General features: G+C 38.0%; 1 protein-coding gene across 4 annotated transcripts in view; it reads left to right on the top strand.

The window, feature by feature from the left end:
* LOC113052283 (amyloid-beta A4 precursor protein-binding family A member 2-like) overlaps nucleotides 1–27,973 on the top strand; it is a 68,600-nt gene that overhangs the window by 24,993 nt on the left and 15,634 nt on the right. For all 4 annotated transcript variants that reach the window (XM_026216709.1, XM_026216711.1, XM_026216712.1 and 1 more), the window contains 4 exons: nucleotides 15,826–17,058; nucleotides 19,011–19,091; nucleotides 21,026–21,065; nucleotides 21,881–22,026. In XM_026216709.1, coding sequence (XP_026072494.1) covers nucleotides 15,868–17,058; nucleotides 19,011–19,091; nucleotides 21,026–21,065; nucleotides 21,881–22,026 — 1,458 coding nt within the window. In that variant the 5' untranslated portion in view covers nucleotides 15,826–15,867. The remainder of the gene's footprint in view (nucleotides 1–15,825; nucleotides 17,059–19,010; nucleotides 19,092–21,025; nucleotides 21,066–21,880; nucleotides 22,027–27,973) is intronic.

Below are 27,973 nucleotides of genomic sequence, written 5' to 3' on the forward strand. Positions count from 1 at the left end.
ACAATTAGTTCTGGTACTCTGAAAAGGTTCCCGTGGTGAGAAAGGCCCCTTTGTGTTATTTGCAGCCTCATGAATATTTAATGAGCTGAGGCTGTCAGTGGGTGGAGCTTTTCCATGTTTTTCTTCCTCGGTGCTGCATTATCTCTGTGTTTAACCTTCTTGGTATTGACTATTTCTTCCTCAGCCTTCATTTATCAACTACCTCATCACCCTGAGCGCTGACCAGTCCCCCAACCCTGTTGACTTTTAATCAACTTCCTTTAAAATTCCATTTGTTGTTATCAGGGGGAAAAGGCAGAAAACTCTTACAAATCTATCATGGATGTGTTTTATCTAAAGCCAGTTCCATTAAAAGTGAATTGGTTGTTATGCTCCCCATTTTTCTTCCAGTATAATAACCATTACTCTATAATGAAGAATTATCGGCCCGCAAATACCCTGTGGTGGTTGCTGGCCAGTAAGAATACAATAGGCCATTTGTGTCATAAAATATTAATTTTGGGCAATTTGTTATGGACATTACTGCTCAAAAAGTACAAATGCAATCTGCAACATTCATCAAAGAATTTTCCATTAGAGATGCTGCCATAATGAGGGCGTGCTATACTGCTACCCTGTTTTAGAAATCTGCATTCAGCAGCAGGCACAGGTGCCATAATGACTCATACATCACATGTCTAACAAAGTTCACAGCCATCATTTATATGAGGGCATGTGGAGTACACCACGGGAATGTTATTGGGTGGGATTGATTGATTCTCCCAGGCAAAGCAGTTCAACTTGTCCCGTAATAGCAAGGGAAGCCGAGTGGTTTCCTTCAGCAAGTTCTGCTTCTCATTATTTCAGTGCATCTACTTATTCTCTCACACATCAAGTTTTATTGCAGTCTTATTGTGCTCTGCATCCCAGTGCTGTACTAATACTAAAACTCATGTTAGGGGCTCATAAAAGGAAGATTCATAAAGACTAAATATAGTCTGTTGCATTCAAAATGGGGTTTGTGTCAAAACGCTGCTGCTAATGGTGATATATGCTTAATTTTGTGCTTTCGCTTGTGTTGTGATTGCATAAACACAGCAAATGAGGAATATTAGGGAAGAGCAAATAAGATGAATCCGAATGCCTGTGGCTGTTTGAAAGTTGGTCTTGATTTACCGTTTCACACACTAGCTCCATTTTTGCATTTCCGCTTCTCTCCCCCTCTCTGGCTCCTTCCACTTCTCCCTCTCCTGGTCGTCACCCCTGTCTCTCTCTCTGCTTTACTCTCTAAAGACTCTGAAGGGTCTGCTCCCAGCTGCCACAACCCAGATGGCTGACAGGAGGCAAGCCGACCATCAAGAGAGCAACAGTATATTAGTCTAGCACAGCACACATAGCAAGGTTTATTTATACTTCATTCATTTTTTTATTAAATAAAAACAACAACAGCAACAGATATAATAGAATAGGTAAGTCCTAGTTTTATTGATCATGTGCTGATGAAAAAGATGCCTTTAGATGTTTTTTTAATTTTTTTTATCATGGCTAAAGACTCAAAATTGAGATAGGGAGGTCATTCCACCAGCTGGAAACAATACAGGAAAAGGTCCATGAGAGTGATTTTTGATATACAGTACAGACCAAAAGTTTGGACACACATTCTCATTCAAAGAGTTTTCTTTATTTTCATGACTATGAAAATTGTAGAGTCCCACTGAAGGCATCAAGGGCTATTTGGCCAAGAAGGAGAGTGATGGGGTGCTGTGCCAGATGACCTGGCCTCCACAGTCACCGGACCTGAACCCAATCCAGATGGTTTAGGGGTGAGCTGGACCACAGACAGAAGTCAAAAGGGCCAACAAGTGCTAAGCATCTCTCGGGGAACTCCTTCAAGACTGTTGGAAGACCATTTGAAGACCACTTCCTATTGAAGCTCATCAAGAGAATGCCAAGAGTGTGCAAAGCAGTAATCAAAGCAAAAGAAGGCTACTTTGAAGAACCTAGAATATGACATATTTTCAGTTGTTTCACACTTTTTTGTTATGTATATAATTCCATATATAATTCCACATGTGTTAATTAATAGTTTTGATGCCTTTAGTGTTAATCTACAATTTTCATAATCATGAAAATAAAGAAAACTCTTTGAATGAGAAGGTGTGTCCAAACTTTGGTCTGTACTGTATTTATATTAATAATGTATTTTTAATCATTGTGATATATAATGCCATCACAACACTGTGTTGAAGTACCAACATGAACACAAGGATGAAGGCAAAAGGCAGTCTTTAATAAATCCACTTGAAGAGAACAGCTACAACACATCCAATTCAGACAAGACCCAACAGCAATGAACAGAAACAGAGCAACTTAAGTAAAACACCCATGAAAGAAGTTAATAACAGCAGCTTGTGTTTTAGACAATTGCCCTTTTTTTTGTCAGTTGCCAGCTGTACTCCACTCCACTTTGACTTTTCCATCTCCTGTTCCTTGTTCACTGGTGAGAGAACTGAGAGAAAACACAGATGCTCCGACTTTCAAATAACATGCTCCTTGCTCCAAGCCAAAACTCCCATACTTTGAAATGCTGTGAACACAGGCAAGCAGAGTGATACAAACAGTGAAATGTCCCAGTTCACTCACTGACTCACAGACTGACTCACTCTCTCACGTGTTCAAGTCAACTCAAGCAGCACTACCATTCCCTGCCAAAATGTCTTTCCACTCTTTTCCTCTATTCTTTTGCTCTTTGATTCTCTATTTGTGTCATACTTGAGGCCATCTGTGGCGTCCCCCTGTGCCTGTGCTCACAGGCATGGCACTGAAGATACTGTGGACAGCGCTGGACCGGCTGGTATTGTTGCCCGCTGGTCAGTTTTGCTGATGAGTGACTGAGCCAGACGCTCAGAAGGTGTTCAAAGAGAGAAACACACAGCTCAAAATCCATTGTTTCCAGTAGCATCTGTGAGATGTGCTGCTTGTCTGGGGTCTGTGTGTTGGGGAAGATTGTGAACATGTTTGTGTCTGTGTGCCTATGTATGTTTTTGAGTGTGCTGTGTGTGTTTTTATAAAGTCAATATTTTCATCCAGTTGGTGTGACTTCTTGTTGTGAACATTTGAACAGTAATTGCTGCCAGCACCATCAGGCTTGTATAAGGACAATTATTAGCCGGTGATTTGCTTGTGGGACTACAGGGAGGACAGATACAGAAGGAGAGAGACAGAGAGACGAGAGAGGGCATGAAAGTGAGTGTGGTTTAGCTGAACCCATCCACACAGCTATTTCATTAATACATTACCCTTGGGGGACTTAATTATAACGATAACACACTAACCCATTTCCTCTTGAATCTTCCTTAACCCTGTTCATGCGTGTATGATTTTTTTTTTTTTGTTTAGAATAGCAGAAGGCTAAAATCTTGTTATGTTTGTAATTATGAACTAGTCAGCTATTTTAATAGTTTTCAAATGAAATAATGATCCCAAGCAAGAAAACTCAAAAAAAAAAAAAAAAATCAATTCTAAAAAAGAATTTACTCTCACTATCCCCTTTTGATCTTGAATCAAATATCTCCCTATCTTGAATCGTCCTTCCACACATTCTCCCCATCGATGAATGTTCATGTTTTTTCAATTTATTTATAATAACAGATGGTTGAAATCTTAGTTATTTTTCTAATTCTAAGCTGTTATACAGAATTTTAAAGGAATAGTGGTCCATGTGAAACCTAATCTATATTACTCTCTATATGACTTATTTGAAGGGTAAAAAAATACTTGTACTCAAAAAATGAGTTCGTTTTCATTCCTTCAAAACTTCAGAATATCCGTCACACTTGATTTAGGAATACTGTGTACATGCCTTGTCTTTCTTAGCTGCACACTGTGGAAATGCATTTGGACCTTGTTTGAACCCACCACTGTGAACCCACCAGTTAGCCATTATTCAGGGCTATGAATGCTGGCGGTGGTCTCCAACAAAAGAGTGTTGCCGTGGTGATTTGGAGAGGAGGGTGGTCTAGTGGTCTGGCCTTGGAGAAGGTTTGGGGTAGCGTAAGTCCAGGAAATAAGCACTCCCCTCCCTGCAGTGAGCGAGAGGCAGACAAGCACACACCTAGAATCTCAATCAGAGAACAGTGCTTTCTCCTTACCAGGAGAGTCAGAATACTGAAGCACAAAGCAAAACCCCAGAGTACTGCTCTGCGGGGAGGAGTTTCTGATATCTGCTCTAATGTTTGTCTTTTAAATTCATCACAGATTTAAGTCTCATTTATGAAAGATGAAGTACAAAGTCCAACAATATTCTACAAATAAAAAAGAAAGTAAACTCAATGTTACCTATAAATCGTAACAACCTTTACGTCATATAATTGTGAAGTATGTCAGTGCATATACTAAACCCTCATGTCTTATAAAGTGTCGATGGATTTAGTTTTAAATATGGCTTATGAACAGACAGTAGGAGGGTACATTGTAAAGCTAGCTTCTCAGTCAGTGTGTGATTGTAATCTCCACATTCATAGATTATGTGCCCCAGTTCTCTTTCACTCGGCTTCTAAGAGTTAAAAACAAAGTCTTGGCTGACCGAACCCGCAGGTAAAAATGCGAAGTGAAAGCGGTTGGGAGTGGAGATGTAATAAAGGTTATTCAGACAGTTCTGATGCTCGAGGTCCACACATGCTGTGTCTCGGTTTCCTACATGGAAGAGTTTCATTCAGAATACCGTGGCAAGAGTGACTTCACAGCGGGATCTTTTCCTGTCCTCTTGAAAAAGGGCGTACTTCTATCAGTATGTTCACAGTGAATCCTCCACATCTTGCTTTCAACTTTTTTCTTTTTTCTAACCTCAATGTTATGCTATTATCTTTCACTTTTTCTTGCAAAAAATATGTATTCTTATATAAAATGATTAGCCCTTTAGGCTTAGGTGTTGTCTGATTGTGTCTGATGCCGTTCCTTGTCCAAGAATCACTGATCAGCAAAAAATACTTCAAAGGCTGTTTTTTGCACTGCCTGCAGATTATGTTCATAATCATAAATGCATATGTCTAAAATATAAAAATAATTAACCTCAGAGTAACAGAGTATATGCAAAAATGTCTAAATTATAAAAAAAAATAATTAAACTGCAGGCACACATCAGTAATGTTTATTATATAGTAGTGTTGTCACGGTACCAAAATTTCAGTATTCGGTACCGATACCAGTGAAAATCCACGGTTCTCGGTACCAATTTCGGTACCAAAGTAATACACAAAAATATGCTAATTAAAAAAAAAAAAACTTTTTAGCACTAAAAATAAAAGCAATGCCATTCCTTATACTGATTTACAATTGTGTTTTTGTACAAGTTATATAATTATGAAAAACAGTAAACAATTTTTACCCAAATTTAATTTGTCTTTTAATTTATGAAATCTAAACACATTTTATTTTTGGTAAATAAAGGGTATTTGCTATTAAAATTAAAACATGGAAGAAATATTGTGATTTATTTCTTTAAAAAATAAAGTTATTTAATTTTTTCAACAGTAGTAGCAGTGTCACATACATTTTACTAAATAATAGTAATATTTCTAGCACAATGCCCTTATGTAAAAATTAACTTTTAGGCCTAATGAATGCATATTTGTCATTTTAACTTAAGACTGGTGGTGATGCTTAATATATTTTTGGTCATTGAGGGTTTCTGTAAAAAAATAGTAATGGATCAAATTAATTATTATTAAAAGATAATACTACTACTAATTCTACTATCATACTAATGTATATACAATGCACTATGAATTGATGAGCTGTTGGGTTCATGAATATTAATCACGTTGTCTGCGTTCGGTCAAACTGATTTGCTGAAAAATTAAAACAGGGACGGTACTAAATCAGCGCCAGCCAATGAAATTGCCATTTGCGCATTAGCTCCGCCCACTACCGGAGAAACCGGTATGTCTTCTGCTTGTTCGAAAATGAATATGAATAATTCTAAATGAACTCCATTATTTTGACAGGTGAAGACAACAAAGAATAGTTTACATATAGCCTGTCGATTCAGCGTGGTAAGACTTTCGCTCTCTCTCTCTTTGCATGTGTGAGAAACAGCGCTATCAGTAAAGCGACAGTGAGTCGTGCGCCTTCACACAGAGTTTACAGAGCATCAAATATAGGTGTGCTGTGTGTCCATTGAGATGAACTGAAAAGTTCAGATCGCTTGATGGAGAGAGAGCTCTGAAGCTCAGATGCTGAAATTAATGCAAGCGTCATGCGCTTCAGTCTATGTAGTAAACAAACCCGCACGTCTCTGCCATTCATTCATTCACACAGAGACGCGCAGAACACGGATTAACATTTACAGATACTGGTCCATATGGAGATTTGATTTATTAAACTGTCCATATTAAAATGTAAGTTTCATTTTCATGACTAGATTTTGAGATTCCGTCCTCGTTTTCTGCTTCGCGGAAATCATAGCGCTGAACCGGGTTTGAACGGGACCTCGGTACTACCGGTACTTAAAGAAACCTGGTACTGTCACATTACTTTTTTTTTTAGTACCGACTTGGTAGCGAAGTACCGGGTTTTTTGACAACACTATTATATAGTGTTATGTTGTAATTAATTTCTGCTTAATTTCTGAAACAACCCAACACACTCTTTAAACATTTTACCTTTAGGTAATAAAGACATGGCTAAATTTAAGAGGTTATTTGCAATTAATTTTTAATAATTATTTTCAGGAATTAATTTTTTTCCTTAAGTGTTGTCTTTAGAACAATCTTTAGAAAAAGATAAGATGTTTTCTAAGAAATGTTTAGTTAGAAAAAAAAAGAAGCATTAAGAAGAATTTAATTCGTAAGAATGCTTCATGTGTCCAGCCATAGTCATGTAACTAGGTTGATGTTGTCAAACTAGGGATCACGAGCACTGCTAAGAGAAAAGCAGACAATATTGGCTCTTTTTGCTGTCTAAAGACTGTTCAAATAAAAAAAATGTATCTCTAATTTTGGCTCGTACAAAGTTTTGAAAATTGTATACAGTGACATACATATGGAAATGCATGCTAATAGTACACCAAATAGTGTGGCTCTTCAGCTCATGCCCTGAACAGACTTTACAGAAATGAAGTGTAGCATGAATTTATTCGGTGCAAGTCAAATTTTTCTGGCTGATTTTCTTTCATGTCTTTAATGACTAAGCCACGCTTGATAAAGCAAATCATTAAAAGGCGTAAGCATCCCATTGGCTAACTAGAGTCCAAAAGAGTAAAGAGGATTAGGCCTAACCGATGCTGGATTCACTGCTGTTTATGCTCAACTTGTGAAGATGCTTTTAAGAGATGCTCACAAACACATTTTGTTGCATTTCTTAATCCTATCTCAATGATAAGCAGTTAATGTGTGTGCTTTGTATACAGCAGACAGCTAGTGAAATGTGTTAAACTGAGATGCTCTGGCTATATCTGCTGTCTTGGCACCAGATAAACAATGACAGTGACTTATACATAAGGAACAACTGTTGTCTTGTCTTAAAGAAAACAAAGATGGAAGCAGGGAGTGTTGCATAGCTTCACATCTCTCCTTCGTATGGATGGCAAGGAAGAATCCAATTCTCTAATCTGCTTGCTCATCTCCGTTAAGTGAAAGAGTACAGACATTTGTCAAGGAAACAAGAAAAGTGTCCCACTGTGAGATATAGCTGTAGCTCATTACAGAAATAAATAAGCCTGCTTACTCCAGGCAGCACACCACTATGGTTGTGCCAGGCATCACTCCTCCGCTTTCATGCTGGAATACACTGCTGAAAGTGAAGATGCCTGCAAAATGTCCAGACATGCAGGAGGAGCTGGAGGATGAAGAATTACACAACGGGAATTGAACTCATCTCAGTTCTCATCACCTCTGAGTTTCAAATGGACTCATTCACAGGACTCTGTCCTGCGCTCACAGATGTTTAGCTCATGTCCTAATTCTTTTCTCTTTTTTTGATGGTATGAAATGATGCTGAGAAGGTAATGAAACGTTTGCTGCGAATCATTGACTTGTAAGTTCGGATTAATGTGTTGGAATTGAAATGTTTAAAAACTATTGCTGTTTCAAATAAATACTGTTCTTTTGAACTTTATATTCATCATACATTCCAGATATAAAATAATATTCCATATATAAGGTATGTCATGGAATATTATTTACATCTGTGCATGTCCATAATAAAGCAGTTAAAAGAACCTTATTGCAATTTTCTGTTCAGTTTTTGATGAGATAAAAATGAATGAGTTGATTACATTACTGAGCAGGATTATTAATAATGTAGCATAATAAATGGGCACAACAAGTGTCTTTAATATGAATATACAGTGTGTCACGATCATTAGATGGAGTGCCCATGAACTTCAGTACAGGGCACTCCACTCAGGACCATTCCACCCATCAACCACCAGATGTCACCATATCATCACTTGGACACTAGCACCTCTCATACTGTTGCACCACACCCGAACTACATTCCCCAGGAGTCACTGCATCACAATCACCTTGCCACACCTGCACCTCATTCATCAGCCAATTTCCTTGCCACACCTGCACCTCATTTACACACACATAAAAGCAGCACAATCACTCTCACTCTCTGTGAAGTCTTGTTTAGCCTGTCTGACATTTCTGAGTGTTTTTCCTTGTGTTTGTTCTTCCCGTGTCTGATCTTGGATTGTTTAACCAACTCTGGTTCTCTGCTGCCTGCCGTAATCTCAGCTTGTTAACATTTTTTGATTCTGGTTATCCCTGACATACCTGATGCCGTTCCTGAATTCTGCCTGTTTGACCATTCTTAAATAAAGCAATGCATTTGGATCCGAACGTCTCTCACTCTCTCTTCGTAACATAGAGGAAACCATGTATACTGTGAAAATCTTTTTTTGGAATATTATCAGGCTGCATACTACATGCTAAACTGTATACTGCCTACTATTTAGTTTGTGAAACAGTTCTTTATGTAATGATAAACAGTTTGGACAGCGGTATGCTACAAAGTTTTCTCTCAAAAATCACCCCAAAATTGGGGGCAATTTGGTGATCCTTTCTCCCATTCTGAGTGCACACTGGACACTCTCATCAATATCACAGCTTCACTGTAACTCTCTCCGGTTGCTTAAAATCCTTAGTCCATGAAATTCAATTTTATAACTCACACTGCCGAAGACAAGAACAGATTAATGTTTGTCTGTGCTTGGTCCTTTGGACTTCTACACCGAGTTCCCTCTGCTTCTATGATTTTGGTATTGAGGACCCTTGTCATCAGTAACCTTCTCATCCACACTGTCATTAGCAAAGAACCCCAGCAAATCATGTTTTAGAATTACCAGAGCACCTTTATTTTTACCATTGTGTTGCATCTTTAGTGTTATTACAGATGCTTCATATAACCAGCTAAACGCTCATTGTCAATGTATGTCCATCAGGGTTTATCCACGCAAAATGTGATAAAATGCAAATGGTTTATTTATTGGAACTCCTTTTGCATATCAGTCTTGTTATACAATCATATATATCCAGCTGTGAAACCTAATTATAACATTCTCAGCATGTCAGCTGAATCCACGCAATTATCCTCCATGTGTGTAGGTCAGTACAAAAACACATAAACCAGACTAACAGTCACATTAGCTCAGTTAAAGCTGGGGGTGTTTTGGGAAATCTCCAGGAAATAATTAGCACAGTGTGTAGGCTTGTTTACCCCCCTTCTGTTTTGTAACCAAATGTATCTGGTCTTTTCTGCTGCTTATTGGAAATAAAACAATGTTGCTATTCTGCAAATCAGTTTTTTTGTCTGTTTTGCTTGACACAAAACACTTATTTGAGTCTAAGTTGCATGCATCTGTGGCACTGCTCAAAGTTTCGATGCTCGTTTATGACATTATCGGAGGGAAATTGGAGGGAGAACAATATAATGATTAATATACCGACTATGGATTGTTAAATATATTTAAAAAACTTTAATACTGGTAGGAACTTTGCAGTGTTTCTCAAGCCTATGACTGGTATTTCAAGGACGAAAGGGTGCTTGTGCTGTAAGTCTTACCCTACAGAAAATGTATGGCTTCAGTGGCTGTTAAATTGAAATCATGCATCATACTGATGCAGCATAGGCCACTAGCTTCCGGGAAACCATTAAATGAATTTATCTTCCCAAAACATCCCAGACAAGCACTCTTCACATATTGTTTCTGTACTTTCTGTAGTTACTTCAAGGTTTTAATCATTAGAATGCCTACTGAAACCCTGTTTGGGTCATGTGATATAATTTAGTGCAAGGGACAACAGGACTGGTTGTCATAAACGATTTAAGTTACCAAAAGGATCTAATTTCAAAAGTCTGATGCTTATTTTCTCTAGCAGTGGTTTTGTATTTTTAACAGTGTTTTTGGTTTAAACAGTAGTTCTTAAATTAGAATACTTTTTGTGAATTCTGTCAATTTTTGGGTACATAAATACAGTGGAATGCATTATAGCAAGGTTTAACTATCGAATAAAGATAAAATAATTAACTGTGGGATTAGATTAATTCAGTGAAGAGCATTCAAAATGCACTGTTGTTATTATTTGTCATAGAGAGCAGAAAATACAGGGGGATTCTAGTATAGTGCATACTGCACAGTATACTGTCCAAATGTAATATTTATGCTACAGTCACATGGTCTTATAATACTATTCTAGTTGGCTAGTTTTTTTTAATGCATTTTATATAAAAATGGCATAGAGAATTAAATGATAACTGGAGCTATGTTATCTGGGAAAACGTGTCTTCAGATTTCTTAATTTTTTTTATTTAGCATTTAAGTCATATTAAATTTACTCCATGTGTTTGCCCATATCTTGTCATTTTCGCATGGGACTAAAAAGGCTTTTTACAGCTATTTGTTGTGTCTGATCTAGTCGGAGGTTGTAAAGTTCTCTGCTGGAGTCCACAGCAGTTTTATGCCAATTTTCAATTAAAATGTTCTGTGGCCAATTAACAAAATGGTTCTGGGTAATTTGCAGGATTTCTGTTCCCATGCTAAATGAAGCCTGAGCCATGATTTGCCAAGCGTGTGTGGTATCGCACAGCTGTAGTTTGTGTCATGGGTGCTGCACAGCACTGGCCAACAAAGCACTTTGTAATATACTGCATATAGTGATATTATTTAGTAAAATTATTTAACTGTTTAGCCATTTTTCATACAATGAAATTCAATGGGGCTGTTCTTGACCTCAAGACACAAGGGTGAGTAAATGAAGACCGAATTTTAATTTTTGGGTGAAATATGTCTTTAAACGACTGTGTCAGCTGTTTTATTTAATAACATTTTTACTCCAGGGATTTAAAATAATATTACAATTTATATTTTAAAACCAAAATAAGCTTGAATTACCGTTTGGTCTTTTTGGTTGAGTTAATTTTCGTATATTGTTTGCTGTGCTGCTTTAATGCCCTTATGTTACATATTAAATATGATGTGCATACATAAATGTGATCCCGATTGTTCCAGGCAGATGAGATTGATTTCTTGTGCATGTTTCCTGACAGTCTGGTCATTGGCATAGTAATGTATTCTGCATCAGTAAATGGAAATGATATATACGCTATGTGTGTGTGTGTGTGTGTGTGTGTGTGTGTGTGTGTATTCGGTTAACCACACTCCAGACATTATTCCTGGGTGTGGCTTATGACTGAACAATGAGTCGAACAATGAGGTCAGGGGCACCCATGGGAGGCTGTTGCCTTTAGAAACCAGAGTGTCGGTTGGGAATGATTGACAGAAGATGGGGTACTTGTTGTACTATACGCTCCTCAATAACAGGTGGAGAGAAAACAGCGATTTCTTCAAAGAGGTGTTGTTCTGAGAGGTGTAAAATGATCATTCAGCTATGATGATGAGTTAATAAGGGTTGAATGTGCTATAGTATGTAAAGAGACAAAAAATGAAGGCTTCATTTAAATGTGTGTAGACAATAAATGGTTATATGAGTCGACAAATTCATGCAGTGTCACACACACAAGCTCAGAGCGCTGTAAGATTGGAGGAGCAGAAGCACAGTGATAATTAGTTGTTGTAATGACTGGTGATGGAAGGCGTAATTAAAGGCAGGGAGAAAGGATGAACAAAAGGGGAAAGCAGCAATAAAAGTCTCTCCGTAAGCTCTTGTTGCAGTCATCTGATGGAGACAGTGCCATGGTATTGTGTGCTTGTGTGTGTCTGTGAGAGAGTGAATGAGACTTACACCAACACCATTGCACGTTTGATTTGAGTTTAGAGCTGAAACAACGAATCGATTTAATCGATTAAAATCGATTATTAAAATAGTTGTCAACTAATTTAGTAATCGATTCGTCGCTAAATAAATTTTATTTGCCATAAGCGGCTCATTTCGTGCATATTTCAAATCTGCGGTGACCAAAGTGTGGCAGTAATGAGCCACCGGAGGTTTTACTCAGCCAGTACAGCAGGTGAAGTAGCGAATAGCCAATAGCTGGCCTCGTTTTATGTCACGTGCTTCCCGAACAGCGTCTCTGCAGCATTCAGCGGGAAGTGGGAGTACTTTACTTTGAGCCTTCAAAATGAAGAGTAACCTGTAAACTCTGCACTACTGAACTGTTTAAGGGGCCGTTCACATATCGTGTCTTTTGCGTGCTCAAGTTCGTTATTTCCTATGTAGGCGCGCAGTATGCACTCTCATAATGGAAGCGACGCGGTCGCAACACGCACGCGGTGCGATGCGCCCGTTTTTCCAGGCGCGTCCACACCGCATCCATTTATCCTTTGCTGAAATTTCCGGGTCTTCATGGAGAGGGCACGTCATGGAGAGGGCACGTCATGGTTGCTTAGCAAAGGCAGACGCCTCAGGGGCGCTTCTGCCCGAGCGCTTTGGAAAGAAGGAGAAAGCGGCGCGACTAGCGTTTTCCACGCGTTTTTAGGTGCGATATGTGAACGGCCCCTAAGAATTTTATTTGTGCAGATTCTCCAGTACAAGGTTGTTTGCTAATGTTTAGTCGTAAAAGCTGATAACATTGCTTTTTAACAGTTAACATTTAAAGCTTTACAAACATGTTATGTGATCAGTTTGTCGTTTACCAGTTCATAATTCAGACTTGCAGCCTAATTATGACTGAATGAGAGAGGTAAATGTTTGAGTATATTTAAAATGCACTTCTTTTCTAAGTATTCACTGCTCTTTTTCACACAGAAGGTTTTTTGTGTGTGTCCCAATTTTTTTTCTGGAAAACCTTCTGATGGATTGTACTTTAAATTGTGAGTTCCATTCAGGTTTCATGCCATTGGCACTTTTTTTTCGAAGGATTGTTTACAATTTCACAGCATAAGCTATAAAGCTTTTTCCCAGTAAATAATAAAATACAACGCACTGCAATTTTATTCAGTTTTATCCTTATACTTCGTGAAAATATGTTCTCAAAGATTCCTTAAGCTTTGTTTGGGATGTTAAACTACTTTAGGAGCTCTAAGGACTGCCATGGTGAAAACAATATTTGAAATCTCTTTCTGAATTATGTTAGAGTATGGGTCAGTGTTTTGATTGCAGAAGAGTTCGACAAAGGATTACTAACATAATAAAACAACTCCAGGTATATTTTTGATGAGGATATGACAATGCAAAATGGTTAAAATCTCTTAAAAATCTATGCTGAATGATAAAGACCCTTTATTAATAATTTACTTGGGGAAAAAATGGAAAAAACTAAAATATAAGTACATAAACCGATTAATCGTAAAAATAATCGACAGATTAATCGATTATCAAAATAATCGTTAGTTGCAGCCCTATGAGTTTTACATTCTGTGTGTGATTATGCAGCCTCTGTACAGCCGCAATTGTCATGATTTATCTCTGAACACTGACATCTTATTGCTTTTTTGTTGGTGAAATTGGTCTTGCCTACTCTTACAAGCCTCTGACAGAAAACTTCAACCATTCTTTCTCTCATGTTCACATCTTTTCAAACTGCAATTTAGGCTTGTGAGATTTATCCCAGCATTTCCGTGGGTCCCTAGATGTCAAGATATTAATGTTCAAGAGCCAGCAAAAAGAGATTTCTCCACAAAAGATATTACATTCATTGATACTATGGTCAGTGCTTAACAATAAGGGGTTTCTTTCTGGCTGGCAAACTTGTTTTTAGCATTTTTACTGCCAACAATTCCACTGGCCCAACCATAAAAGAATGATCTTATTTATTTATACACTACCATTCAAAAGTTTGGAGATAGTATGATTTATTATTATTATTAATTAGTCAATATAATAAATCTATGTTTATTGTATTTTTATTCAGCAAGGATGCCTTAAATTGATCAAAAGTGACAAAAAAAAAAAAACCCTGTCAAATAAATGCTGTTCATTTGAACTTTATATGACCAAATCATGCTAAAAAAAAGAAAGTATCAAAATATTAAACAGTACAACTGAGTGTCAAATCAGCATATAATACAATTATTACCACTCTTGTTTAAGTTAGAAGATTCTGCCAAGAAAACAAATGGCAACCATATCACCCTGTAGCCCAAGAGTGTGGTTGCCCACTGAAGCGGTGCAGGGTTGAACCCGGTCAGTGCCTGGATGGGGGACTTTCTGGGAAAGCTAGGTTGCTGCTGGAAGAGGTGCTAGTGAGGCCAGCAGGGGCTGCTTGCCCTTTGGTCTGTGTGGGTCCTAACGCCCCAGTGTAGTGATGAGGACACTATACTGTCAACAAGCACTGTCCTTCGGATGAGATGTTAAACCGAGGTCCTGACTCCCTGTGGTCATTAAAAATCCCAGGATGTCTTTTGAAAAAGAGTAGGGGTATTACCCCAGCGTCCTGGCCAAATTTGCCCATTGGCATCTGACCATCATGGCCTCCTTATCATCCCCATATCTGCTGATTGGCGCACTATGCATGCCGTCGCATCATCCATGTGGATGCTGCACAATGGTGGTGGATGAGGAGATACCCCCTGACTATGTAAAGTGCTTTGAGTGCCTAGAAAAGGGCAATATACATGTAATGAATTATTAAAATGTATTGAATTAAATGTATATGTCAGTGTAATGGTTCAAATATTTTAATTGATATTATGCTGTTGAGTTAATTAGGCTGCTTTCGGCACTTTGAAAGTCAAGACTGAAAAAACAGGTGTTGTTCTTCACATCCTCGATGATGGTGTAATGGTGTGATGGCTGAAATTGAGCAGGTGCCTGGGCGCTGAGAAGAGATTGTGCCTCCACTCAGTGATCAATACACCCAACAGTGCTTGAAATGTGGATGTGTTAGAGCTCAGCTGTGTGTTCTGTTTAGACTGTTGCACAACTCTGAGGACTTGATTGGAAACACAGGTCTTATTTCCAAATGCTTGGTGATAAACTGTAATTGTCCCTACACATACACTATTCAATAGAAAGATTTTATTCTCACCAAGGCTGCATTTATTTGATCAGAAATTCAGTAACATGAATAATGGAATTATTATTGTTATGAAAAGAGTCAGAGGTGTTCGGATTCAAAAGCAGTATTTATTTAGAGAATGGTCAGACAGGCAGAAATCAGGAATGGTCAAACACATGAATTACAAATACAGGGGAAAACCGCTCGGAAATGTCCGACAGGCTAAACAAGACTTTGCAAAGTGTCTGTGTGTGAGTGCTGCTTATATGTGTGTGTAAATGAGGTGCAGGTGTGGCAAGGAGATAGCAGATTAATGAGGTGCAGGTGTGGCAAGGTCATTGTTTTTTTTTTTTTGTCAACTTTCATGTATTAAATTGGTTATTATACAATATAAGTGTTGATTAATGTTGCAATGCTTATTTTCAGTGTGCTTTTGTTTGTCAGGATTAAAGTTTCCAGTGATGATCGGCCTGTGAGCAGTTCTCAATGGCTCAGAGGAAGAGGCCAGGGACCAACAGCAGCATGGCCACAGAGCCTCACACTTCAGTGCCACGCTCCTGCCCAGCCCCGTATCCCGACCCTGTGCACCCTAAAGAGGAGTATGAAGAGCGCCAGGACCCTGAGGTATCCCAACACTCCTACCACAACCAAGAGGAGGCAGATTTGACGGACAGCCGACCAGCCACGCCCACCTCTCCAGACCACGCCCACAGAGACTACCACAGCCACCCGGACAGTCTGGATGGAGACTCTAGCTCAGACTATGTCAACAATACATCTGATGAAGAAGAGGATGATTTTGACGAAGGGCTGCCGGAGGAGGATGAAGGTGTGACGTATTATATCCGCTATTGTCCTGAGGATGACAGCTACCTGGAGGGAATGAACTGTAATGAGCCTGAGTACGGACACCCGGACGGTCACATGAAGCCACCTCCGGACACGGATGAGTGCCAGGAAAGGGTTGACGAATGGGTGGAGGGAGAGGACGATGCACATGGTGATGATGGAGAAGTGCGTTGTGAAGTACTCGAGCAGGACTGTGACCAGCAGCTGTATGACGGCAGACCCGAGCCTGTCCTCGATCACCACCACCACCAACACTCTCCAGAACCCCACCAGGACCAGATTCTGCCCTCCGGTGAAGATCAAGAAGTGCAGGATGTTGAAGGATGTGAGGGCTACTGCCCTGATCAGGAAGACGTACTGCAGGTGGGGCAAGACAGAGGTGGTTACGCAGGAGACTATTATGCCACAGAGGACAATGGAAACTCTGTACGTGTGTCACCTTACAGGGGGCATAAGAGCACAGATGGCGAGACCGGAGAGGAGGCAGAGGAGGATATTGATCAGATAGTAGCTGAGATTAAGATGAGCATGAGCATGGGCAGTCTTAGCAGTGGTACTGATCAGAGTCCAGAGGAACTGGCACTTGATCCAGCACCAAGCGGCTACCAGCCAGAGACACGCTCCAAACCCGAGCCTGCCCCTGCCCCAGCCCCTGCTCCTCCTACAGTCCCTTCCTCATACCCTCAGCCTCACCGTCATGACGGAAGACCCAAATCCCTCAACATTCCCCCTGCCAGACACAATCCTGAGCTCCAGAGGAACTTTAAGGTACGACCTCACACACCAGAGGAGAGACAGAGATGGACGCAAGACCACGTGAGAGAGCAGGTAGGCGATTCAGCAAAGCAACCTGTAACTGTATCTGTAGCAGATTATTAAATGAAATACACGGTTTAGGGAAAACAGACTAAATTTGCTCAAATATGAAATGTAAATATGACATTTATTAATGTATTCAATTTATTTTGGACTAATATTCTGTAGAAGTCATCTCTTATAGGCTCCAAGAATTCTACCATCTCACTTTTTTGGGGCTGGGAAGATGTTTTTGAAAGAAGTCTCTTATTCTTTCTCACCAAGGCTGTATTTATTAGGTCAAAAATACAGTAAAAACAGTAATATTGTAAAATATTGAATTTATTCTTGTCATGACAAAGCTGTTTTTAGCATTCAGTGTCACGTGATCTTTTAGAAATCAATATTATTTAGATTTAAAAAAAACATTTCTTATTATTACCAATGCTGAAAACCTTTAAACTCTTTTTCAGGATTCTGAATTGAAAGTTTAAAAGAACAGCATTTATTATGTGTTTTTGATCAGTTTAATGCATTCTTGCTGATTAAATGTATTAAATTCTTGTTTTTGGTCCCTAGGATAACAATGACAGCAAAACTTAAACAGACTTCTGTTTCCTTTTAAAAGGTTTAAATAGTTAAACAGTTGGAAATATTAATGTAATATGAAATGTTATTTATTTTAATTTAATAAAAATATAATCCCCAAGGGGCTTTCTGAAATATGCATATTCATTATTATAGTTAAATATGAATGTGAATGTTGAAAGCCCTCATTTAAATGCAAGTGGCATCTGAGTAAACGGGAATTGTGCTTGTTTATGCCCAGGAGTGAACCTCAAAATCCTGATAGCTGAGCAGTGAGTAATGAAGTCGTTTTTTTATGCTCTTAAGAGCTGATGCATAATATGTGATATTTGGAGATGGCATAGAATGTTTTCTTGAATGTGATGTTAATGTATTTTTACATAATTTTGGGGGTAGTTCCAAAGACAATTATAGAGAAAAGGCCGTTATTTACTCCCTCATTTCAAGAGTAAAGATCTCAGTTTGAGCGGCAAGTTGAACAGAATTAAAGAAAGTAATCTGACAGAAATTGGAAATGTTTCATTGTAACCTAGACATGGAGGGAGCCCTGATCAAAGCAATTTCTCGAAATCTAGAAATATGAACAAATTTCCATCCAGCTAGAATACATTACCTTGAGAAGCTTTTTAAATTCTGTCCCATTATTCTTGCTCAGGTTTTCTTTTTTTTTGCTTTAACAACCCCAAAATTTCAACTAGCTCATTTCTAGTAATCTCTGCCTAAAGTTACTAAGCAAGTAATAAAGACAAATACACTGATATCATAAATTATGACAATAGTCTGGTTTGCTGAAAAATTAGAGGAGGTGCTGACTTTCTAATTGAGTTTGAAAAATTAGATTTTCTTAGATATTTCCTTCAAAATACCTTACTTTGCATTTTCAAAACAGAATAGGAAATTAAATCTTTCCAAGGAGGAAGTAGGTGAAGGGGTGAGATGTAGTCTGATTGCCTCAGTGGTCCAGTGAATGTCTTGTGAAGTTCTATTACACTCCTGCTTCTTTATTGCCTTTGGGCAATGAGGCGATTACATTTTATCCTGTCAGGCAATGAATTTCATCAAGTAATAATGTCTTTATGTGCAGTAGACACAGTGCTCATTTGAGACTTAAACTCCCCTGTAGATATACAAAAAGTCTCTTTTAGGCACTGTGCATTTCCAGTTAAATACAACATCTGTTCATTTTACCAAAGTGTTTCAATACACTGTGTTTGAAAAATGTTTGTTATGCTGCATAAAGCATTCTAGTTGTCCTATTGCTTTGGACACACGTCAAATTGTTACTGCTGTTCATAAAGTGGCCTGCAGCTCATCGTGTCTTTTTTTTGTCCTCTGTACGTCACATCTCACCCTTTACTCATTTGTCACTCATTTATCTAAATTTAAACTCGTTCTAGGTGTCCAACAGTGCAGAACAGCCAAGGAAGCAGCAGCGGTCTGATCTCAATGGATCACTGGAGAACAACAATGTCCCTGAGGTGCGCCTGTAATCATACAACACATTAACCAATCAATATCTGACAGTATGCACCCCACATAATCACCGCACATTTCAATCAGAGCTATTCTAGTCAGTGTGAGCCTGTCATGTTATTCATGCCACATTTCTCTGGCTTTCTTAGACAGTTTCTCTTTGCTTTTTTCCTGGCATATCTAAGCTGTTGTACTAGCTTGCCACCACGATCCCCCATGTGTTGATATAGTACAATAATTGGATTTGGCCTTTCCTGCACTGGCTCTACTGTATTTACATGGACAGAGGGGAGTTCAGCCTTGAGCTGCCAGTTCTGCTTCTCTGCACATTTTTTATGCATGAATGTAACTCCATGAGAGTTTTGCAGCCTGATTGTAAGAGCCATAAGATATTGTCTGGGCAGTTACTCAAAATTCCCAAATAGTTGTTCTACCAAGCTTTCTGCCAAGATCATTTTTAGATTATCATCAAGCATTGAATTATTATTTTTTGTATAAAAACATGAATGTCTCACATGTAGGAGGTAGTAGACGTGAGAATTAGGGTCATGAATATCAAGAATATTTATTGTTAAACCTTATTAAGTTGTTCACAGTTATAACTGTTAAAAAGTCATTTCAGGTTTTGAATTATTTTTTCTCTTATAAACATTTCTGCAAATTATGGAACACTCACCCAATAAATCAAAACGTAAGGGTAATAACCCACAAAGTACAGTACAGTCCCTCCTTATGTCATGTGTAGCAGTACTCAGTCTAGCCTTACTTCATCTGAACAGATTTAATTACCTTGACTTAGAGAGATTTTGAGTTCTTAGACTGCATTTAATGAAGGCCTCTTGAAGCATAACCTCCATTTGGATGGCTCTGTTGTAAAATGATGGTTATTGCTCTGTCTGACGATGTCATACAGCTCTCGGCACAGTTCTGCAAATAGCCACTAAAGAATGACTGACAGGACGTAACGAGTCCACTGAAGGCAAGCGTTGTGAGAACCCAAGTGCAGCTTTATTTACAGTGATCCAAATAATAAACAAAGACATGAACCGACTTGACTAGAGAAACATGAAACAGACTTCACATGAACAGACTAGACTCACCGACAGCAGGTTACAACACTAATACACAACAAGAGAGACAATGGCAATGGCATGGCTACTTATAGCAGACAATGAGGGTAACATGACAAGAACATGACACACGACACACTGAACATGAGTAACCAATAGCATGAAAGGGGAAAGAAAAACATTTTTCATTCAATTGCTCATTTACTATTCTCAGTCTGTTGGCAATGTTTTTGTGATAACATTACTATGTTAAAGTTATGCTTTTATAATTAAGCAATATCACAGAATTGAATCATGCTCCTAACACAGCCTAGTGCTGCACAGGTCTACTGACATTCAGACCAAAAAGCATGATAAACAGTACTCAAGAAGTTAATATTTAGCAAACTACATACTACACAAAATATCGACAGTTACTTTGTCTGTTTTGGCTTAGCTAACTGAAATAAGGGCAAACAAACCCAGGTGCAGAACTGTTCTCAAATAGTACTGGTATCACTGCAGTGAATCTTTTGCAATGAGTCTGTTTTAACAAATCGTTTGAGGGAATGATTCAACGACTCACTTATAAGCACAGTTACTGAATTTGACCATACTACTTTTACAATATTTTATGTTATGCTACTCCAAATTCAACCACTTATTTGAATAAATCTATGTTTTTGTACAAATTGTCTGAAGGAATGATTCAGTGATGAATGATTTGCATAAAAAGGCTGATTCAAAAACTGAAACAGTCATAAAAATTTTATATAATCTATATTTGAATGTTTTTATTATATTGTTTATATTTGTTATTTCTTTGTATTTTATTATATTTTTTTATAAAACATATTTTGCTAATAAAACACTGTTTTTCTGTTTCTTAGTCAACAAAGAAGACGGCCTCATTTCCCAGCTTCGTGGATGGTAAGTTAGCATCTCCTCTTTTTTTTTTCTGCATTTGATAATCTGCTCCCTAAAGTTTTATTCTATCAAATTAAAACAAGTCAAAAACAAATCAAATTCACCAAACCAACTCCGAGTGAGGAGATTAGAGAGCCACACAGAAGAAAGCATTATGTCTCAGTGGATTTCCATGCGGAAAAGCGGACAGAATTTGTAAGCCATTTTAATGGGTTGCAGTGCTGAGACAGTAATTAGAGAAGTCATGTTTGCTAATATAAGGGCACATTAGTGGATGTTCAGCTAGAGGAATACTCACAAACTATAACAGGAAGTGAAGGAGAGTTCTGGAAAAGCAGGACAATCGATTGACCACAAGCTTATTTTTGGTTTACGCAAGTCTGAGAATGTATTGCTGCTTTCATGCCTTACTTCTGGGTATAAATTCTGCTTTCTATTAAAAGGATAGAGTCCTGTCACATTTAAACCTTGTGCTTGAATGATGGCAGCATAATTTATCCTTTGGTGGGTATCATTACGTCCACATTTCCATATCACACCAGCAGAATACTCTCAGCACACCCTGCTTTTCCACATGTGGCCACCTTGGCTCCTGCTTTTCAATGTCTGCGGTACAGTTTTCAGCCCTCACAGTGCTGGAACTGAGAACACAAACATATTTGCACACACTTTCATGCACGCGACATCTGCATGTAACTTTTCTGCCTGATAAGCTCACACTCATATACCTTATCAGTTACTGTCAGGGGGTCTACAGAGGAGGTGGAAACAACAAATAGCTTTAATAATGAATTCTCAATGCTTCTACCCTCTAAAAGTGCCGGGCCCCTGTGAGCCTGAGGACCTCATTGATGGGATTATCTTCGCTGCAAACTACCTCGGCTCCACTCAGCTCCTGTCGGAGAGAAATCCATCCAAAAACATCAGGATGATGCAAGCCCAGGAGGCAGTGAGCAGGGTCAAGGTACAGAAACCTAGAACCTCTGTATTTCCATTTTATTTCGGTGTGGCTTTCAAGTGAAAAGTTAAGACAAAGCGGATGCAGATTTCTCTTTGGAAAATGAGATGAGATTTGTTTGTTTACACCCTAGGACTTGTTGACTAATCAGTATTTATAGGATTATTTTCCATGGTGTAGAAGTGTAATCCCTCATCCTCCCAATTGGTTAATGTAGAACGACTTCCTGTTGCCATGTTACATGGAACATTCAAGTGAATTTCTTGTGTTTTAAGAGAGCTTGTGGTGCAATTAAAGTGACATTTCCCCCCAGAATACTTTGTATACTGACCTAATTCTGCAATAATTTATGGGGTAGACAAAAGCAATCAGCTCTGTTCACACTAAGATATTTATGCATTTACATTTAATCATTTAGCAGACGTTTTTATCCAAAGCGACTTAACAAATGAGAACAATAGAAGCAATCAGACCTACAAGAGAACAACAACAGTATACATGTGTTTTTTTGCATTAGCGAGTATGTAATCACTCAATTTGCAACAACTAAAAAAAAAAACTTTCCTTGATGGAGTCCATGCATTCGCTTTGTGATGTAGCCCATTAGAAAACCAGTGTAAACCTAGTCAGACAGAACCATTCAACAAGCTATGCATTACGTCTATGATCAACACAGTGGTGTTTCGTTACTGAACCTGTTTTTAACCAATTATTTGAGTGAATTATTCAATAACTCATTCATAAACACAAGTCACTTGCTCTGCACTGCAAGAATGGTCAGTTTTGAATGAATCATTTAAATAAACGATTCAATGACTCACTCATTCAGACAGGAACTTGCCACCACTTACTAGCAGTTAAAAAAAAAAATAGGAATCGTTTCATATATCAATATTCAAAACTCATACTTTTAAAACAATCTCGTAGAATTATTTAAGCAATTGTAATTGTAGTGTAAATGTATTCATGACACATCTGAGCTGCATTAAACAGTCTCTAAATGTGCTACTTAAGATGTAGCATCTACAGTATCCCACCTCTATAGAGCAAATTTATTTTGTTTATACTGGTTTCATTTGAATGCTAACAGCCCTGTAGTGTTGTCTTATTCTAATTGAAATCATTGATAAAATTTTAAAAATAGAATATGACAAATACAATTAATAAGGTTAAAAATTCCCCAGGAAATCAACTTTGGTGGGCAGTTTCTGCCACTTTTATGAACTTACCATTGCACTGAATATGAAGAATATTCAGAGCTTGAGTCAGCTGTCCACATTAGGCATAAACTATCCAAGGTACCAGCACAAAAACAGGCTCAGCAAATACTTTGTCCAATTATTGTTCGACAAACCCCAATTAGTAGTTGCTCTAAACTCTGTTTTTGAAAGAATCCTGCTAGATATTGGCTGGACATTGCCAGGATGAATCTATAAGTTACAAACATTGTGCTGTTAATTATTGGCTATAGTTGGCACTCCATTGGGGCAGGAGGTAATGGATCAGTTGTTAGTCCTGTGTCCTCCATTCATGCTTGATATACTTCAGTTTAGCTTTTTCAGGACAGAAGCAGTTCCAGAGTGGTGCATCTGAATATAAGAAATGGAAACATGCTGTAGAGCCGTAAAATTTGAATGCATCAGGAATATGCAACTTTTAGCTTAGTGAGATTGTTTATTCTTGACAGGAGCATCTGTGAAGATTAAAATTACTGCTGTCTGGTCCTGTGGACCTGATATGGTATCAGATGATGAATTATTATAATATGGTATTTATATGGCATGTATATTATTTTTAAACAGAAAGATATCAATAACTTTTAAATGCTTTGAAATTAAATATCAGATTCTGTGTCCTTCAAAGGTAGTAGTCTTTTATACCTAGTTTACACTGTTCCCTCTTGAATTGCATGTTATTTTAAGAAAATACTTTTTATAATTGCAATGATGCTTCATTGCTGTCTTCCTGGTCAACAGCTGGCAGTTAATTTTACGAGCTGCTCCACAGTGGGCCACTAAGCTGCTCCACATTTAGTAACACATACCTATGGCAAGGACAAGCACACACACAAACACACACACAACCACAGACATGCATGCACACATTTGTCAACTGGAGGCACATAGACTCATGGTGGGAGTGAAGGACTGCGAATGTGCCTCAGGATGGCAGGATCACTCACTTGTATCAGTGTAATACAGAGGTACTAAATAATACAGAGGTACTATATAGTACAGGCCTCTCTGTTGTTTACTCTCACACAGGTACATACTGTACACCTGTCTGGTCAGTGTCTCTCTCAGATTATAGAAGGAAATTTGTCAGGGTATGTTCCAATCAAAACAGTAGAGTTCTGTGGAGTGGACTTTACAAGTTATTAGGCAATCTTATTAAGATTTCAAATACTATTGTATGTGTATAATCAGCATAACATGATACTCCACTGTATTTACTGTGGAGAAAGAAATGTATTCATCAGCCATTGAACATCACTTCAGTACTTTACAAAGCCTAAAATGAATCTAGAACAATAGAGATGTTAGATTATTTCCTCACTCCGTCATTAGGTATTATGTACATTATGTACATTTCAATGGCCACTTTATTATGTACACCTGTTCAACTGCTTATTAACACATATTTCTAACCAGCCAATAACTAGGCAGCAAATCAATGCATTTAAGCATGTAGAAATGGTCAAGATAATCTGCTGAGGTTCAAACTGTGCATCAGAATGGGGAATAAAGTTGATTTAAATGGCTATGACATGTTATGCTTGTTGGTGCCGGATGGGCTGGTCTGAGTTTTTCAGAAACTGCTGATCTACTAGGATTTTCCACACAGTCATACCCAGGGTTTACAGAGAATGGTCAGAAAAAGAGAAAATATCCAGTGAATAACAGTTACTCTAATAACCTCTTATTACAACCGTGGTATACTGAAGAGCATCTCTGAATGCACAACACGTCGAACCTTGAAGCAGATGGACAACACTAGCAGAAGACCAAACCGGGTGCCACTCCTGAAAACAAATTTAGTTTGGTGAACTGAACCTGCTGAATGAACACTAAGTAGGGACCTTCTGAATCAGAACGCAGCTTCAGCTTCCACCCTGACTTCCAGCGTTCGCAGACCACCTTCTGTTCCCTCTGTGGAGGGCCAATCCGGTCATTTCTCTCGCCTGACACCTTCAAAAGCCACTCAAAATGAAACCATGGCAACACACTCTCTTCTTCTCCTCTCTGTGCCTGCTATTATTATGTTTCTAGGTTTTTAAAAGTTAAGATGAACTGCACAATCATCCCTCCTTTCTCTCTCTCTCTCCTTCTTCCTTTCAGTATTTCACTCACACACACACAACTCTTGACATTCCTGCACTCACACATCTGCTCTTCCACTCTGCAGATGATAATGCGTCTGTCCACAGCTGAGTGAGCAGTATGTCAGTGCAGAGCCTGAGGACAGTTTTTCTTGCTGCACTTCTAAAGCAGTGATTTTCAACCAGGTGAACGCATACCCAGATGGGAGGAGACAGTTCACTCATATAAAATTGAATGAGAGAAATTGTGATGCTCAATATGATAGCTTTAGTTCCACCTACAGTAAAAAGAGTTGTTGTTGTTGTTGTTTTTATTTTTATTGTGTTTACTCTTGAATTTGCACACATTAAAGGCATAGTTCACCCAAAAATGAAAATTTGCTGAAAATTTACTTACCCTCAGGCCATCCAAGATGTAGATGAATTCGTCTTTTTATCAGAATGGATTTTGAGAAATTTAGCATTACATCACTTTCTCACCCATGGATCCTCAGAGTCAAAAAAGCTTATAAACGCATCATTTATTTTACTGTCATTTCTGGCCACAATATGAGTCCATCCCCTGTTTCCCTCTCACATCAAAATCCACTGATATATTTATTTAGAACTGTTTTGGCCTGTTATTCGCTTGTTAACGGTGCTTGATCTGTGCATATTTTCTCCTAAACTAGATAAGTCAACTTTTTAGCTTGAGAAAATAATATTCTATAGAGGACACATATTTTGACTGGAAGCATTGGTTTGAATTTAAAATTGTTATAGATTTGTTTATAAAAGACAGCTTTTCACCTCACAAGACATTAGTCCATGAATTGGAGTTGTGTGGATTACTTGTGTATTATTGTATATGATTTTATCATCTGTTTGGACACTCATTCTGACGATACCCATTCACTGCAGAGGATCTATTGGTGTGCAAGTGATGCAATGCAAAATAAAAATAAAAATATATACATTTTGGATGGCCTGAGGGTCAGTAAATGTTTTTAGCAAATTTAAAGTTTTTGGGTTCCCTTACGGAAGAGAAGACTATTCAAGTGTGCTATTAATATACTTATTTTTAACAACAAAAAAAGGAAAGTATGCTTTTAGTTTACTTTTTATGTACTCCTCAGAAATATACTTAAAATGACACTGTAAGTATACTTGACTTATACTTACATATGTCAATTGCATTTACTTTAATTGCAGTACAAACTACAAACATAGAAGTAAACTAGTTTTGTACTCAAAGTTTGCTACTGTTATACTCAAAGTATCCTTAAAAGTATACTTTTATATACTAGAAAGTGGGCCAATTTAGTCCCAAGGAGTATTAAAACAGTACACTTACAAGTATACTACTTGAACACTGATATTTGTATACTTGCTACATAAAGTATACTTAAAAATATACTTGAACTTTACTTTTACTAAGTATACTTAGTAAAATAAACTTATATAATAAAGAATACTACTTTTTCGTAAGGGATAACTATTTCTTTAAGTGAACCAGCCTAAAAATATAGTTTTATTGTTATTGTTTGCATGATTTGAATCAAAGAAGCACAGTTTATGATACCAGTGATATCTGATTTTATTCATTTGAAATATGCTATTGAATCGAGATCAAAGCACGCAGGATATGTATTCACACCGGTTATGCAAACACTAAACACAATGCAATTCTTAAAAACTTTCCCCACGGTGTTTTGCCATTGTAGAACATTTACTTTCAGTCATGCTTGTTTGTATGAGTTAAAAGGAACACATTCATGATTTTTGTGTCAATGATGGGGTACATAAAACAAAAATGTTGAGAAACACTGGCCAAACCTCAGTCTGGTTCCAGTGTCTCACACCTCTTCTGAATAATAAGAGCGGTAACTAAACCAACACAGTTACAGCACACTCTTTTGCATGCTGCAAAGAAAGCAAGTTGGAGCCATTTCGTTTGTTTTAGCCAAGAAACATAGGGGAAAAGCCTGTTTTATTGAAGTGTATCCCTGTAGCCTCAAGATTGTTGCAGCATTTATGCAACATTCATCGCCCACGCATTCACTGTCTCATTTCCCCTTGACTTTTAAGCTTATTCTCTTGTGCTGTTGATTTATCTCCTCTTAGGATGAGGCATGTTGGCAGCAGAAATGATAGTAAAGGAGTAGTTGTGCTCATGATGCTCAGCCAGAAAGAGATAACAGCAGTTCAAAGGATCATGCTCCAATCAGGTGGAAGAAGGTAGAGAGAGGGAAAGAAAGAACTGAATAGGATCAGAATGTTCACATTGTCAGACTCATAATGAGTGAGCTGTAATGGGTGTCTAGATAGAGGTGTTGCAGGGCAATTTGTCTTCTTTCTAACCTTCTCTCTCTTCTTTATCTCTGTTTATATTGTATGCTCATTATACAGTTTATGCAGTATTTTATACATATGAGATACGACCTAAATAGAACATATATATATAATAAATGATAAAATAATAATCATAATGAAAATGTTAAGCATATTGCCTATAACTGTCATTCCCCTGGACTTCTGTGTTCCTGTTTTGTTGTGTCTTCTTCCCATGTGCTCCCTGTGACCCAGTTTCTCCCTCTCGTTTGATTCTTATTCCCTGCACCTTTCACCGCCTATAAAGCTTCCTGTATCCTTGCA

The sequence above is a fragment of the Carassius auratus genome, chromosome 32, assembly GCF_003368295.1.
Source record: "Carassius auratus strain Wakin chromosome 32, ASM336829v1, whole genome shotgun sequence".
In the NCBI taxonomy this organism is placed as follows: domain Eukaryota; kingdom Metazoa; phylum Chordata; class Actinopteri; order Cypriniformes; family Cyprinidae; genus Carassius; species Carassius auratus.